The 16169-nt window shown below is 38.4% G+C and overlaps 2 protein-coding genes across 2 annotated transcripts; one reads left to right on the top strand and one right to left on the bottom strand.

Annotated features, from left to right (window-relative positions):
* Positions 1 to 1349: 1349 nt before the first annotated feature.
* Positions 1350 to 10787, bottom strand: pde6c (phosphodiesterase 6C, cGMP-specific, cone, alpha prime). The gene is made up of 22 exons (XM_064319327.1): positions 10139 to 10787; positions 8674 to 8826; positions 8103 to 8192; positions 7717 to 7857; positions 7555 to 7629; positions 7406 to 7470; positions 7059 to 7125; positions 6754 to 6801; positions 6515 to 6664; positions 6243 to 6386; positions 6053 to 6118; positions 5586 to 5732; positions 5210 to 5317; positions 4844 to 4953; positions 4589 to 4676; positions 4384 to 4484; positions 4104 to 4211; positions 3803 to 3866; positions 3593 to 3667; positions 3307 to 3390; positions 2592 to 2742; positions 1350 to 2001 (listed from the first exon to the last, which is right to left on the bottom strand). Exons 1-22 carry the CDS (start codon positions 10604 to 10606, stop codon positions 1952 to 1954), a joined length of 2553 nt encoding a protein of 850 aa, XP_064175397.1. The 5' UTR covers positions 10607 to 10787; the 3' UTR covers positions 1350 to 1951.
* Positions 10788 to 14101: 3314 nt separating this feature from the next.
* rbp4 (retinol binding protein 4, plasma) lies at positions 14102 to 16089 on the top strand. Its single transcript, XM_064319308.1, has 6 exons — positions 14102 to 14257; positions 14457 to 14573; positions 14734 to 14870; positions 15038 to 15144; positions 15427 to 15639; positions 15959 to 16089. Exons 2-6 carry the CDS (start codon positions 14472 to 14474, stop codon positions 15976 to 15978), a joined length of 579 nt encoding a protein of 192 aa, XP_064175378.1. The 5' UTR covers positions 14102 to 14257; positions 14457 to 14471; the 3' UTR covers positions 15979 to 16089.
* The last annotated feature ends 80 nt before the right edge of the window (positions 16090 to 16169 follow it).

Raw genomic sequence — 16169 nt, 5'->3', positions numbered from 1 at the left:
TAATAACCTTCATACATTAGCACGTATGTGCACATGTGTGAAAATACTGTATATATGTACATGAATGCATTAAAACCGTAGTTTAATGAGAAGCTTACATGAGATTCACTCGCCTCCCCATCTTATTTTCTCAGTTTTAAGTACAGTAAATTCATTTCAAGCTTCTGGAGCTATTAGTATGTAATAAATATTTTTCATGGGTGAACTTTTAAGAGGATGTTAAGAAAGCACAAGGCTTTCCCATATGTGGGAAAGCACACCTCTTAGGGGCTGTGTGTGTCTGTCATTAGTAAAATCCTACCTCTGTCTTTTTAAATGGCAGCGCTGGCTTTGATGAAAATTGAATTTCTAGACTGTTTTTCCATTTTGTTTTTGAAAACATTACCTAAAACAGAGTGTATGTTGCTACTGGCACTGTTTCTGACATTCTGTGTTTGCTTTTCCTCATACTTTTGCAATTGCGTAATATTTTTGGTTTTTTGGTTAATGTTTGACACCCGTGCTCGAGTATACCCAGCAGTTCAAATATGAAAAGGTGTTGACTTTTAGATTTGCGAAAAGCAGAGTTCAGAAAATGCTTCTGACCGTCAAGTAAATAGGTGAGGTGCCATTTGCAATCTGGACCTGATCAGGCTTTACTAGTCTGCTTTATATAAGCTAGGTAATTTAAAGTTTAAAGCTCGGAGAATCCTAAAAGCTGGCATACAGTCAAAGCCACCCCAGTCTAATCTCCTTACTGGTATAAAGCATTTTATACAGACACGCAGGGCAGCAAGACACTTTTAATGTCTCTGTCCTTTCGACAAGAATCTAGTCTTCCCTCCATAAACTTTGTGCTTATTTCTTTATACAATGTGGATAATTTTCAAAAGCTGACTTGTATATACGTACGACAAAGCTATTTACTCTTTCTGTAAAAATATATAATTGTACAATATGCAGTCTGGTGTCTACTGATTAGTAATTGCATTCCACTTAAGATTTAACAAGAGTTGATCATCTTGTTTCTGAACATCATGTTTCTGAACACCTGCAATAGCATTCATAAAAATTCTGCATTTATTATTACTTTGAACCTGAAGACCAGTGGCCAATTGGTATATGTGTTTAAGGTCATGTAAGACGTTGCCAGGTTCTTAAAGTCTTTTTCTGCATAAAAGTATAAAGGTATAAAGTATAAAAAATGTATTTTTTTCTGGTATAGTACTGTATGACTGTATAGACATTGGAAACGGTTTGGTCCAGTTTTGTATGTAGTTTGATGACATTCAAGAATTATTCCTGGAAAATAATTTGTGTAGGCAAAAGTGGTATTACCAAAACAAATCAAATGACCACACATCCTTAAATTGATTTCAGATGAAACTTTATAAATACTTACTAATTCGAGTATTACTTATCAGAATTAATACTCCTCATTTTAAAAATAATCGTGACCTTCACATTGCCAACTTGATTATAAGCACCATTGGCATAAATTAGTTTAATTCAGATAGTTTTAAATTAAATTTCTAAACTGACAGCTGTTTCATTGCTATATGATAGTAAAACAATGTGTTAAGTTTGTACTTTGTGAATTTGTAAGGACAACAATAAATGTCCAGAATTTGCTCAGTGTCACCAAATGCTCATTTTAAGACTTTATTAAGAAAGTCTTGGGCAAATATGTTGCAGGGTGCAGCCTTACTGCATTTAAGTAGTTAAATGGTAAGACAAAACTAACAGCAAGGAGTCTGTAGTACTGTAAGTATATACATTCTTTTTAAAACGTAAGTAAATCATTTAATCTAGAAAATGCAGCTATTTACAATACTTGTGAGCTATAGTTAAAAACGAGGAATTGCACAATGATGCTGTCACTGTGGTGGTTCAAATAGCACTCAGTCCTTTGGTCGGTTGTGGGAAAAAATGTAGCGCTGTGCAGCTCGGCGCATCTCCTGCATATCCTCATTCAGCATATGGTGCAGGTTTTGGACTTTGAGCTACTGGCACCTTCATTGTCTAACAGGAAAGAGAACAGTCAGGATTTAATGAAGTTCCTGCTCCATGCCCTTAATAGGCCACAGCCATTCAGAAATGTGTTACCTCCATCCACCAAACCTGCCCCTGTGTGTGGCACAACATTTTCTGGCATGCTCACGTTTTTAACCTTGGTTTTTATGATGTTTCCTGTGTGCTTTGTGAGTTTGCTGTGATTCTTAGCACTGCTACATATGGGGGGCAAAATGGCAGGTTGTCAAACATTGTTTAATTTGCAACTCTTTCTCTTTTTTTAACCCTATAAAAATATTTACATATGGGTGGCAGTTTAGCATATAACAAAGTTATAACTGGAAGGTTGTAGGTTAAATTCTCAGATGGGGCATTTGAGGAAGGTACTGTATTTAACCTAAATTTCTTCAGTAAATATCCAGCTGTATAAATGTATTTAAAGAATGTAAGCTGTATATGTTAATTTGGACCATCTGAGGTACTATACATTGCACTCTGCCCGTGAATATTGTCTGTAATTTTATGTTTTGTAATGTCATTGTCATAAACGGAGCTATGGAACCTTATAAAGCAGTGAAGGTTTTTGTTGCTGTGGTTACCTTTCTTCTCAACCTCTTCCAGGCTCTTCTTCTGTTGTTCTATGGCGTCCACCTTTGCCTGGTGAACATCGGCCAGCTCCTTCCAGTGCATCCTGTTGTTGTTCAGTCCATCAAACATGGGTGTAATTTCTTTGTGAAACCTCGAGAATTCCTGCACAAGAGAGAGAGCCGGTCACTGCAGGCCTACCAAAAGCCAGCATAGTCATTAAACCTTCGTTCAAGCATCCCATCTATGCACGGATTCCCCTGGGACAAGTTAAAGGAGTTTAAGCATTGCTTTAGCATGTGTCACCTCTGACAATGCTAAATAAGGTTAGTTAGCACTGACTGTGCTGTATTATGTCCATGTGAGTTTCTACAGTTATTACCATACTGTGATTTTAATTATTAGGGTGTCGATTTAATAATGTGATTATACTGTATTTGCCTCTTCGGTGACTCCCAACGTTCCCTTTAAATTGTGACGTTGCCTGAGAATGTTTAAGCTGTTTCATTTTCAGTTTTAGGCATCAAAACAATACCACTGAACATGTCATTGAAATCACTTTGTACTTCAGAAATAGAGGCTGTGTAAGCAGGTCTTTGCTAAGCAGGTAATTTAAATGTTTTATCTTTTATCAAATTGACAGAAACCATAATATTTTTTACCTGGAAGATTCTGTTCACTGATCATATTATGCTATAAAGGTTTAATGTAATTATTCTTAAAGCTTACCTTGTACACAAATGAACACACAAAGTCGATAAAACCGCACTGCATCTTGGGAAGCTCTTCTGCCTTATTTCTGTCCATCATGGGCTGAGGAACAGAGCGAAAGTCGAGAATAATCAGTGACGTTTCATTGCTAACTGTTGCTAATGTTTAAAGTGAGTGCTTTTGACAGAGTAGTGAATGATAGTGTTGGACATGTGCACATTTAAAGTGACAAGAACCCAGATGAGGAGGCCCCATTGATGTATGGAAATGTAAAGATGTTGGGGGTTGTGTTTGAGAGTCTTACAATGGGCTGCTGATCCAGAACTGTCTTCTCCAAGTCTCCCTGTTCCCAAAATTCTGCTGCTACCATGAGAGCAACCTGTTAAAAGTAGATTCACTGTCAATACGTGTCAAGTAAGTTCTAAAAATAGTTTAAAAACACTAATGGGATGGCCATTACTTATTATCGTAATTCTTAAAGGAGTGGTGATTGTGGAGTGGTCACAGCACTAACCTTACTTTGAACTTCCCATGGTTTGGTAATGGCAGACAGATCACAGCCTGTCATCATCATTGCCCTGTTTCAGAAAGAAGAGTGTCTATTTCTTTGCTCTCTTTAGACAGCCCATACTCATCTGTGACTGGCTCAGACACAGTAATTTAAGCCAATCGTAAGTTAGAGTGCATTACATGCGAAGAGAAACGCAACAGTCCCTTCAGCGAGCCAGATGTTATTATTTAGCGTAAAATATTCTGTGTAATGACATTACCTGTGGAGGAGTAAAGTTTAAGGAAACATGAAAACTTATATTTACATGATGATTTCCTTCCTGATAGGATTGTTTGAAATGTGGCTGATTCTGTCTTTCTCCTCTGTCATTGGTTCCGTGGCATCAACAATTTTCTGGAACATTGTCCTCTTTCTAGAAGACATAACATTCACGCCATTATACTTGAATTATTACAGTGCCACATATATCCAAACCGCAGTGTGCACCCGTTTTAAATTAACAGTCCAAAAAATAAAGCAGTTAAAACCAAGAGATTTCAAAACAAAGGCCAGCACAAGAGGTCTGATAAGGATCAAGCTCTCACTTGAAGTACAAGGCCAAGTCTGTGGCAATGATGCAGACATCGAACAGATGTTGTACTGTCTCAAACTGACGTTTCTGAAGGTTCTGGAAGATATTGAGGCTCTGTGGAAAACATTAGAATGGACACTGTTAGCAAGGCTCGTTTGAATGGATGGTGTGACGTCAATGTTCTACACTTCACTCCAGTTGCAGCAAAGGGCATCAACCTCATCAGTCATCAACGTTTTGCTGTACTCAAGATGGTGTCTCTCCATGATGGAAGATCCATGTAATTTGGCCAACGGAGATGCGCTCCTGCAAATAAGAAAACAGATCGAATGTTTTGGAATCTGAAATCCCACTCCCCCACAAAAAAATAAATAAATAAATAAATAATAATAAATAAAAAAAATAATAATAATAATCCTTGTTACTATTCATGCAAAGGAATCTTTATTCTTATCAAAGTTGTAATACTTTACTTTGTTTGGTATAAATTGTTGGTTCCTCTGTGGTCAATGTCATGGCAGAATGCAGCCGCCACCATCGCAAAGGCATCCAGGTCTGAATAGTATTTCCTCAGTTTTCCAGTCTGTAATGAGCAGAAAAATGATGGTGAGGTTACAGGCCGTTCTTCAGACACAGAATTGTGCACTTGATCTGTATGGATGCAATGGCCATTTCATTTGGTTGGACCAATTTAAAGCACTTCACTCATGTAAAATGGCAAATAAGAGGCAATTGAAAGCTTAAAAAAGGGAGATATTTAGCTCTATACCTCCAACCATGTTTGCAGAGAACCAAACATTCAGTAGCACGAAATGACATGGTCTGAAGTGTTAATTTACCTGTAGGAGACAGAACATTGTCTGGCCCACATTGAACCCATGCCTCCAGTTGTGGTATGTGATGTCCCGATAACCTTTTCGAACCGTGTACATCCACCGGGTCAGGACCTGGTGAACACAGTCAAGAGAATACTGCCAACTCATCTTCCCTTTTTATACCGGGGAGAAAAATGTACGGAACGTCCAAACCAAATAAGTGACTTGATCAAAGATCATAACATGCTTGCTTCCTTTAGCTAGCTGCATTCACAACCAGTAATTTAGAAATACACAATAGAAAGTGTTACTTTTAGAGAAACAACCATTTGCACAATTAACAGTCTTGTGCATCTTTATACTAGTGGACCTGAAGCTGTCATTAGGAGCCGTTTCTTACCTCTGCGGGAACTTTGAACTTCTCGACCACATTTAATTCAAAGAAACACCGAATTCCACACTTGATCAGGTCGTGCTCTGTCACTGGGAAGTCACTGAAGTGGAACTCCAGCAACTCCACGTCTTTAGCCTCAGGAATGGTTGCTCTCTGTGCAAGTCACGGAGAAAATCATCTGGTCAGAGTGTATATCGACAAAAATGGATCTTTGCGGTGGATTCATTTGCACGAGGCATTTTCAAAATAATATTTGCTTAATCATTTGAGACCCATGGCTGAATAATAATTAAAATACATGGAATCAATTCAAATAACACACAGAGGTAAATCCACTATAATGTGACTCCTTGTGGTATCATTTTGAGTAATCTTGAGTGGATGTTTAACTGCATCACAGTGATACTTTTATGTGCCAGGTTCTGGTGCCCGTCCAGCTGGTTCAGTCACTTTCAAAGAGTTAAACGGCATACCAAGAGTTTGTACATTTCTTTCTGGTCACAGTCCTCTGGCTCTTGATTGAACTTCTCCCTTGTGTTCTGAAAAAAAAAAAACATACGCAAAGGAATGATTTATCATAGCTCTCTTTAGGTCACAATTTAGCAATTCTAATTTCCACGCCCCTCCAATTCTCTAAATTCTCAAATTCAAGCGAGGATTTACCAGGACACTCTGAAGTTCTTGGTTGGTGCATTTGGTCTGGTACATCAGCATTTCCTGTGCGATCTCTTTCCTGTTTTCCATCTTGTTGAGTTTGTCGTGGGTGTCGCAGTTTAGGACTGACCAACCTAAAAACTGTGTGAGAGCCTGGAACAATACAGATGTACTTAAGTCCATATTCTGATGTTACAGTCGGCAGAGCTAAGTGCTCAGAAGCAAATGGAAAATGAGGGGGAAGTAAGGTGCGGAAATGACGTGAAACTGCTTTGACTTGCTTCAGTGATCTGTTCATCGTACTCATCGAAAGGCTTGCCATCTTTTCTGTTGAAAAAGGTGGCAACGCCCACAATTTCTTCCTTCTTGTTGACAATGGGAAGAGACAAGACGTTTTTGATCTTCCAGCCAGTCTCATCCACTGCATCTTTCTGGGCAGAGCAGAAAAGAAAAAAGATTGATTTGAAAGTCCTTCGGGAAATCCATTGTGATGGGTTAATTGAGATGAGCACAGTTTTACCTGGAATTTGAAGTACTCATCCGCTGGTGCATTCATCATGTTACAGATCTAAAGGAGGAAAACACGAGCTTTGATATTTCACATTCATCACACATGGCAATCGCAATTATCAAGGTCAACAAAGAAAAGACAAACATCCAAATTTAAAATGTCATTTGTTCTAAACCTACAGCACAAATAAAAAATGAAATCGAAAATGCTTTCATAATTTTACTGCTCGACAATCAATTGTACCTGCATCATATTTGATTATTGATTGTCAGTGATAGTGATTATACAATTTTGTGTGATAAATAAGTACTCACAAAGCCATTCTCAGCAACAAAGGTTGGAAGCCCACTGACCATCGCCCAGTGATCAGTCGGAGGTGTCCTTCAAGATATATAGGAAGAAATGTAAAGGAACATTTTCCAGAAAAGAATTAGCACATTATGTTTTAGTTTAATGAATGTTTATATCTTTACTGTATACAACTCTGGGAGCTGTGGCCCCCAAATTCTATGGTGTTTGGTCAAAGTCAATTTATTAATGACATAGCCATTTTTGTTTTATTTATCCTCATACTCTGCTGAAGAGTTGTGTCTACTATTGTTGGTATTACAGAATATATGCTATTGTGGACGCATAATATCCAGTATTTATTAATACTCACGGGATGACTTTAATCTCTTCCTTTCCCTCCAAAAGGTAGTCAATGATCTTGTAGAAGTTCACTTCCTGTAAAAAATAATAAAAACAGTTTGTACACTCATTAAGTAATACTTAAAAATCGTACAATTTCCCAATTAAATAGGTACGTACTCTGCCATCTGGTGTCTTTGGGCCCTTATAAGGTTCTACATCTCCAAGTTTAATCGGCCATTCATCATAGAATTCCTGGAAAAATGTGAAAAATATTTATGAATCAGGAAGCTCGGTTGTGTGAAATGATGAGGAATATTTTTCTGCGGCTCAAACACGAACCTTCTCTTTGGTCATGTCCAGAAGGCCTACAGAATATCTTTCACATTGAAGGTAGGTTCTCACTGTGTACAAAGCTTTGTGAAACTGTCGCTCAATATCTGTGAGCTCTTCAAACACCTTGCTGGCTGACCAGAGCAACACCTGTTGTATGGTGGGGAAGACAAACAGGCACTGACTTTGTTTAAAGTTGTGAATGTTTGATTTCAGAGAAAGTTACACGGGCTTGGACAAATCAAAATACAATGCAATGTTATTTGCTTTTGTACACTTTCTTAGGTCCTTAGCTTTAGTTCTCTAAAAAGGACAGTGATTTAGGTTATTACATAAGTGGACTAATTGAATACCTACTGTTTGGGCCGAAGTTGGATAACAGTTTACATCCTTACCTGACTTCTCCTGGATTCCACATTCCACAAATATGTGACGTGGTGCTGAATAGCAAGAACTGATGCAAAATTCAGGTACTTGACAAAGATCTATAAAAAAATAAATAAATAAAGAAAACGGGAGAACACTTTAACAACAATGTCTGATATGAATTGTTCAAGAATATTATTGATAGATCTGATATGCGTGTTATGGTTGCAAGGAGGAGACTTTAGCTAAATATGTTATTACACCATAGAACTAGGTAATCCAATTGATGTTGACCCTTTAAGGCTAGAATACACTAGGCTTAATGAAGACAATGGCATGTTGATGTGGATTATAATATCTAAATTATATTATAGAATAATCACCACTGGGATTATTGAGTGGGGTGTCTTTTAAGTTGTGCACAGACCATTTAGAGAATAAGACAAACATATTCTTCTTATTTGACATGGCTGTATATACATAACAGTATATAAACAGTATCACTCTGGTAGACTTACAGTGTCACTTGGTTCCAAACCCTTGGACCCTCAGATCCATGGTCACACGACCATTTTAGCAGCACTGAAAAACAATCCTTACCTCCTCATCAGTCTTTGAAAATCCATTCGCTCCACTTCTGTTCAGTGCCATGATGACACCAACAGCATCTTTTTCAAAAATGATTGGAGCTGAGAGTATGTTTTTCGTTGTGTATCCTGTCTGATTGTCCACAAATTCGCTGAAGTTATTATTCTACAGATGTAAAAAGAAAGGCAATTGAAACAAAGGCTTTAAGAATAATTTATTCTATTTTTAAAATTTATTCTAAAAAAATATCAATAATTTACTATTCATGGAATGAGTTGCATTTATGTTTTATATTATTTATTTAATTCTCTAATAATAATGAAATTAGTTACGAATTTCTACAGCGAGTACTGCTGTGACTACTGTGTACACTGTGAATTCTACAAATACTAATTCTACTGGCTATCATCGAGATTGAACCACCCACACCAGAAAAAAATGGGGTAAACTGGTCTTCAGTCCAACCCAATCAGATTTGATCGAGCTTTAAGCAAACATATTAAGGTTGGATGGATGGATGGACTGCATTTATATAGCGCTTTTATCCAAAGCGCTTTACAATTGAAGGTGTTTATCCCTCATTTAGCATTTTGGCCTTTTAAATTTGTACTGCAGATGACTGCTAATTTCACACAATTTCAATATCAATTTTCAGTTCAACTAATCAGAAATGCTTAAAATGGTTCTATGGGTACAAACGAAGGTCTGTTAATCCATATCACTGTGGTAACATCCAAAGACCCAGTGTTTATTAAAATAAAATTTAAAAACTATGAGTTAAAATGATATGGCACTTCTTTTAACCAAACATTATTGCAAAATAAAACCATAAAAGCAGCATTTGAAAGATGACAGATGGTTATCACAGAAAGGTCTTGTAACAAATTACAGTTCTGCAAGTTACTTCATGCATTTTATCCAAGCTGTGTAGTAGTTCTTATATAGGATGTCTAAACTAGAGCCTACTAGCTATAAAGTGAGCGTCTACTCCCATTATATACATATTTTTAATTACAATCGTCATCAGCAGTGTTTGTAACAAGAGAAGACACTGAAATCTGAAATAACACAAAGGACAGTGGAGTCAACTGTGATGCTTCTAGAGCTTTCTAGAATAAATTTATTATTATTATTATTATTATTATTATGATTATTATTTAACAAGATATTTGGATATAATGGTCATAAAGTGTCTCCTCACTTCATTTAACATTTATTATTTGTATAGCGTATAACATGTATTATTTGTGATATTTAGAAGTATTGTTCACTATTAAGCACATGTAAATAGCTAAATGAATAAATGTGTTACCAATGCATTTATCAAATCACAGAATGCAATGAACATATGTCTTTCTTGTGTTTATATGCCTGCCACAGGAATATTACTCATTGTGTTATATTCAGTAGACTAAATGACAGCACCTCAGACACATAGTCTGGAAGAAATATGAACAAGAAGACATTTTTAACTCACCTGTTTGACATCTGGGATATTTTGTAGCTTTTTCGAACGTGCTGTCAAGCCCACTATTCCCATATCCAGAGGGAAGACGATTTCAGAGTTCGGGTCGACAAAGTTTTGCTCAAATTGGGAAGTCGGGGTGACGTTGAAGAGAGCGGTGGCCAGCTCGGGCGTTCCGTTCCTGGACCTGCAGGCGAAGTAGCTGCACCTGTCGGCATTTGCCAGAAGGCATATTCTCTGCAGGATCCTGTGCATGGACTTCTCCATGCTGGTCGGGGTCTGCACCTCTTTGACCAGGTCGAAGATGACCGCGGATTCCTGGATCTGGGTGGCGTCTTTAAACGAAGTTGGATCTTTGATCTCCAAGCTATCCGTGAAGGCAGCGGTGAGCACCTCGGCCCGGAGCTTCTTATCAAAGTACTCTTTGGCAAACTGGGGGTTATTCTCCAGGTACTTCTCCACGCTGTCTTTGTCCGCCATTCTGCTTGGTTTTTCTCCCCCGGCTCACTGCTGCATTACTTGTCGAATGTCAAAAGGAAGCATGGAACGAGAGCTCAGCAATTTCCAACCGGCTCCAGAGGAGACATGGCTGGCTCTTGTGCCCCGCAGATGACAAGCACCCTGCTGTCTCCGGGCGGGTTGAGAGGGTGAAGTGGCTTAATGATTGCAGGGATCCCTGAGGCAACTGATTAATGTGACGTCATTGAATTAACGCTCTAAGCTTGCTTAACCTGCAAATCCCAGCTCTGATCATTTTACTTTGGGCAATCCAATCAAAGGCAATGACTGCCACATTCTGTGAGATTTTCACAAGAAGTAATATGTAATATGAACATCAGTCGCCGTTTGTTTTAGTTTTTCAGTTCTTAATGAATATTCAGAGCATATACTAGGAAAGGTTTGCGTGGGTCTCCCTATCATCCATTGTAATGCAAATTATCATGGATGACATGTTAAATTGTTCTCTGCTGAAAACAAGAGTGAAGCAAGAACTAAAGCAAAGGTTCCCCCCCCCACCTGTTCTCAGTAACAGAAATCTATGCTTGCTATGCTATCCCTATATACTGTGTCCTTTCACACTTTGATGTGTAGATGAAATCCAGTGCACATAGACAAAATTGTATCAATAACAAATGGAGCAAACTTAATCATGTAAAGTAAATGCTAAGTGAATACAGGAATACGAATTAGATTGTTTTAATGGTATAGTAAATTAAATTCTGACAGGGCTCTTGACTGTTGATTAAGTGTTTGTGCTGTTTCAGGCGCTTAATTCAGTCAACATAGTACAGCTTCTGAGAATGGCATTCCAGGAAAAGCTAGGCTATTACTGTCTTTTTACACTGTCTGGAGAGCCAAAGCAAGCAAGTCTATTTTGATCAGCCAGATTAAGCCTGGCTCATTAGCGATATCTTTATATACCCCTGCAGCCATTTCTTTCTCTTTCAGTGGAGGGAGGCACGTGGTAATTTAAGCCCCAGATTAAGTAAAAGTAATTAACTGCATGTCCCTACAGTAGGATCAGGTGTGTCTTTTTGACTTTGTGGGCTTGCCTCTCATTTTGCAAGTATTCATGTTGTGGCTGACGCCTAGGCATGCATTGGAGAAAGTCAGAGTCAGACATGGCTTCATCAATGTCATTACTGCAGATGAACACCCGTTTCTAGTTTGATTATGATCTTAATGTGAAAAATGGTAACAACTTGCTTTTAATAAGAAAGCAATCTACAGAATCTGTGCTAATTCATTAAAATATTATTGCTGTTGACCAAGTGAACATTGACAGAAATAGTAAAATCAGTCATGATAAAGTTAAAACTCTTGGAAGGTTGAAATGGAAATTAAATCAGAATTGCATATTTAAAAAAAAAAAAACTCTGCGGGAGACTGCTGGAGCTATTTGCTTGTACACAGAGTCCATTCTTCCAATAGGCAGCCATAGATTAGAGAGAGCAAGGGCAAGGAGAAAAAAGCAGGTGGCAGAGATTTGTGTCCGCTTGCGACCCGAGGTCTCTAATGAGACAAAATATTTACGATGAACAGGTACGGAACAGCTGCCAACACAGTGACCAAGAGTGAGTTCTGACATTGATACACTTTGCACAAGGGTGTCAAGAAGAATTCCCTTTACATATCCTGTGCATGCACATTGGCCACTGCATCCAGGCAGGTCAGACTATGTAAAGTAAATATTTAATGAAACATATATGTCTGTTCTGGCTGTGTCTCTGCAGGTTTTGTCTGTTAATTGTATTGCCTATCTTTACATCTCACCTTTTTTGAACCACAGCCCGGGAGAGTGGCAGGAGGGGAAGGCTTTTACATGAGCTGACAGCTCTGGCTAATGCTCTTTAGGCACATCAGCCCGTTTTGGCAAGAGGTGCGTTGCTCAGCCTCGGGCACAGGACCAGAGCTCTCCCAGGTGATTTGTGTCAGAGCATCTGGGCTGTTAGTCTCCTGTTACCACTAGAGCACTAGAGCACTGCATCCTCTAACACTGGGCATGTCAAAAGTCAAACGGCCTCTCCTGCACTTAAACTTCTCATTGTATAGGGTCTTAATGTATTTTTTAAAATTTTTATAAAAGAACAACAATAAAAAAGCACCAGCAAGACAGCCAGGTACATTGATGTACTATCACACAAATTAATTGTGTAACAATATCTAGCAAAAAAGATTTAGGTTAAGGAAAACATTGCTACACATGTTACATGAAAATCACTTGAAATGAGCTGGCTATTTTTAAAAAGATGGGCATGTATCAGCATGTATCATGTATCAGATTAACATTACAACATAAACATTAGATTGCAATTTAAAACTTCAGTAATACTTTTATAAACAATTGTGATGGGGACCTGGTCTGTTTCGCTGGTCTCTGGCTGGTCCTACAGATAACAACTGTAACCTGCACAAGGTATTCCACTATAATACCTTAATTACAGAGGCACCTTACATTCTCCAGTTCTCCAATCCTGGCAAAATCTTAAACAGCAATGAAATCATCTGAATTATTCTCCAACTTTGATTGAATATATTTAGATTATTTATTATATGATCCTATGTTCTTAAATGCTGAAAAACATGAGTTTAACTGACTGTAAATATGCTGGACTGTCATTAAGGTCTTGCAGTTTGGTCTTTGAGTAAACCACTAAAAATATCTAAATAATACTGAACAAAGCTTATGTTCAAACAGAAACTAACCAAGAAGTCAAGATTACGAGAATGACTCAAGTCAGAACGGTGTACCTACAAAAGTAGTTATTTTATTGCACCACCTGCGCAAGAAGGAACGCAGATAAACAACACATTAATAACTTTGCCTCAAACTTCTCTGAGAGAATGCACACATTCACCACTCTCAGATGTAAATACAAACTATCCCTGGTTCTGCTCAGCTTATTGAACATTTTTTTTAAGATTCACTGACAAGATTTGAATCTATAACCTTCATATGAACATAATCATTAACTAAACTAATTCAAAATATTTATAAATATATACTGATATTTACCCCAAAACACCACTAAATGATTTATTAATGTTGCCAGTTAATCTGTCAGTTTAAAAGAAGTGCAATTTTTTGGGACTGTTTTTCCATTCATTAACAGATGTCTGAAAGAGAAAGAGAGTGACTATGTGTGGGACAGACCATGTCTGTGTCAAAATATCAACAGATGGCCAGACTGAAAATGACTGGCGCACATGCTGAGGCTTGCTGCGTTGTTTGTAACATTCTAACATTCTTCGGGTTCATGTGCTATCCAGGGAAAACATGTCAGGGTGATGATTTGTTTAAAGTGAACCAGAGTGCTAAAGTGCATTATACACCAGATGTGTTCCTGGCGTAAAGCTTAAAGTCTTTCATAATAGGACCTGAATCGATCCAGAAAAAAAGAAAAAAAAAGAAAAACTTTTCTGATGAACGGGGTCAAACTCGTGGAACAAGCCAGCCCACACGAGACTTGGGAGTTACATAAATGTTTACCCCATTAAAGCAGTGATGTGGAGAGGAGCTCAGATATCCAGGTGGGGTTATGAAACAGGGAGCCTCTATATAAGCCAAACCTCTGGACACAAGAGCTCTGAAACAGACTGAACTTCTCCCAAGACTGCTTTTTTTCCCAGGTACTTTCCATGCCAAGATAAATGCTTTCATGCTTTTTTTTACGTTTCAGAGGAGGAACATTTAAAGAAAATTTTAATTTGACTCTTCTCTTTTGTGCAAAATGCAAGAAAATAATAAGATGAAACTATCTCTAATGGACACAATGCAATCTGCTTTCTACTAAGAAGCATCTTTTGTTTCTTTTTCTCCTGCTTTCAGGTCTGAGTCTCCAGGATGTTCAGGGTTTTAGCCCTCCTCTGTGTACTAGCTACGTGCTGGGCACAGGACTGCACCGTGTCAAACTTCCAAGTGATGAAGAATTTTGACCGACAGAGGGTAGGTAACAAAAATAAAGATCTCTTAAACAAATTCATACAGATAAATGGTCAACGGTTTGTGTGATAATAATACAGAATGTTCTTTTATGTGTACTGCTTGCATGTTTAAAAAAAAAAAAAAATGCAACTGCAAATTCTGCTTTATATTAATGTTCCAGTACACTGGGACATGGTATGCTGTGGCCAAGAAGGATCCGGTTGGACTCTTTCTGCTTGATAACATTGTGGCGGAGTTTGCCATGGAAGCTGATGGGTCAATGACAGCTAAAGCCAAGGGCAGAGTGATCATCTTGAAGTGAGTTAGACTTTCTTTTTTCCCAGAATCAAAAATAAATGACATAACATGGGAAGCCCCCCCGCACCCCACCCCTGACCCCCTTCTGCAAACCCCTACTACTGTGCGCATGAACATACTGCAGCACAGTCACTAACGACGCCCCTTGTAATTTTTGTTTCCACCAGTAACTGGGAGCTTTGTGCGAACATGTTTGCTACTTTCGAGGACAGCACAGACCCTGCTAAGTTCAAGATGAAATACTGGGGAGCTGCTACTTATCTTCAGTCTGGAAGTAAGGCAAAAAAAATTTATCTTAAAGTTCCACAATTCTAATGGGAAATATTGTCTTTGTGCCAGAGTGGAGTCTTTGCAATATACCATCAGTAGCATGTACTTGGCTTGGGGGGTGGGCATGACAATGCATATTACTGAGTGTCCTCAAGCGTGCATGTGTAAAATGCATAACCTATGGCTGAGGACAGGTTGCGCAGATTCACCCGATGGTGTGACGGTATTGATTGGTCAAAGGTTTTTCGGAGATTACTCCTCACCTTTTCCATGTGCCTCCCTGCAGATGATGACCACTGGGTCATTGACACTGACTACGACAACTACGCCATCCACTATTCCTGCCGCCAGCTGGACACCGACGGCACCTGCCTGGACAGCTACTCCTTCATCTTCTCCCGTCACCCCAACGGCCTCAGACCCGAGGACCAGAAGATCGTCACGCAGAGAAAGCAGGAGCTTTGCTTGCTCGGCAAATACAGGCGTGTTTCTCACAACGGTAAGCTTTTCGTTAAAGTGCCCATTTCAGATAAAGAATTTTTGGCGTAAATTTCAGGAGTGTAAATCACAATGATGCTTTTGAGATGAGTTTCATTTTGTGAAGGAAACAGAAGTCCTCTGTTAAGCATACATTTAATCGTCCCACATTGACTTCTCTTGTGTGTTCAGGGGCATCATTCAAAGCATTACTTGGTCAGTTTAAAAAAAAATTGGAAAAGCGGGCTCAGTGACATGCAGCTGTTATTTCCGCACAAGTTCCAGGCTCTTCAGTTGTTCAAACAAACTGGATCACCTAACACATTTTTCTTGTTTCACAGGGTACTGTGATGGGAACTGATTCAGCACTGCCAAAGAAAACACTGTGAAATTTTAAAATCACAAATAAAACTCCAAATGTTTGTATAAAATGTATTTGAAATCAATAACAGCAAAATACTATAAAAAGAAATGGCTTAAGCATTAAGAACTGCTATGTGCCAGAGCAGCAGGTTTGACAAGCTTCACATTACACCTGAGAAATTGTTCTCC

This window comes from Anguilla rostrata, chromosome 2 (assembly GCF_018555375.3).
Source record: "Anguilla rostrata isolate EN2019 chromosome 2, ASM1855537v3, whole genome shotgun sequence".
In the NCBI taxonomy this organism is placed as follows: Eukaryota; Metazoa; Chordata; class Actinopteri; order Anguilliformes; family Anguillidae; genus Anguilla; species Anguilla rostrata.
This window is presented reverse-complemented; position numbering and strand designations above follow the sequence as displayed.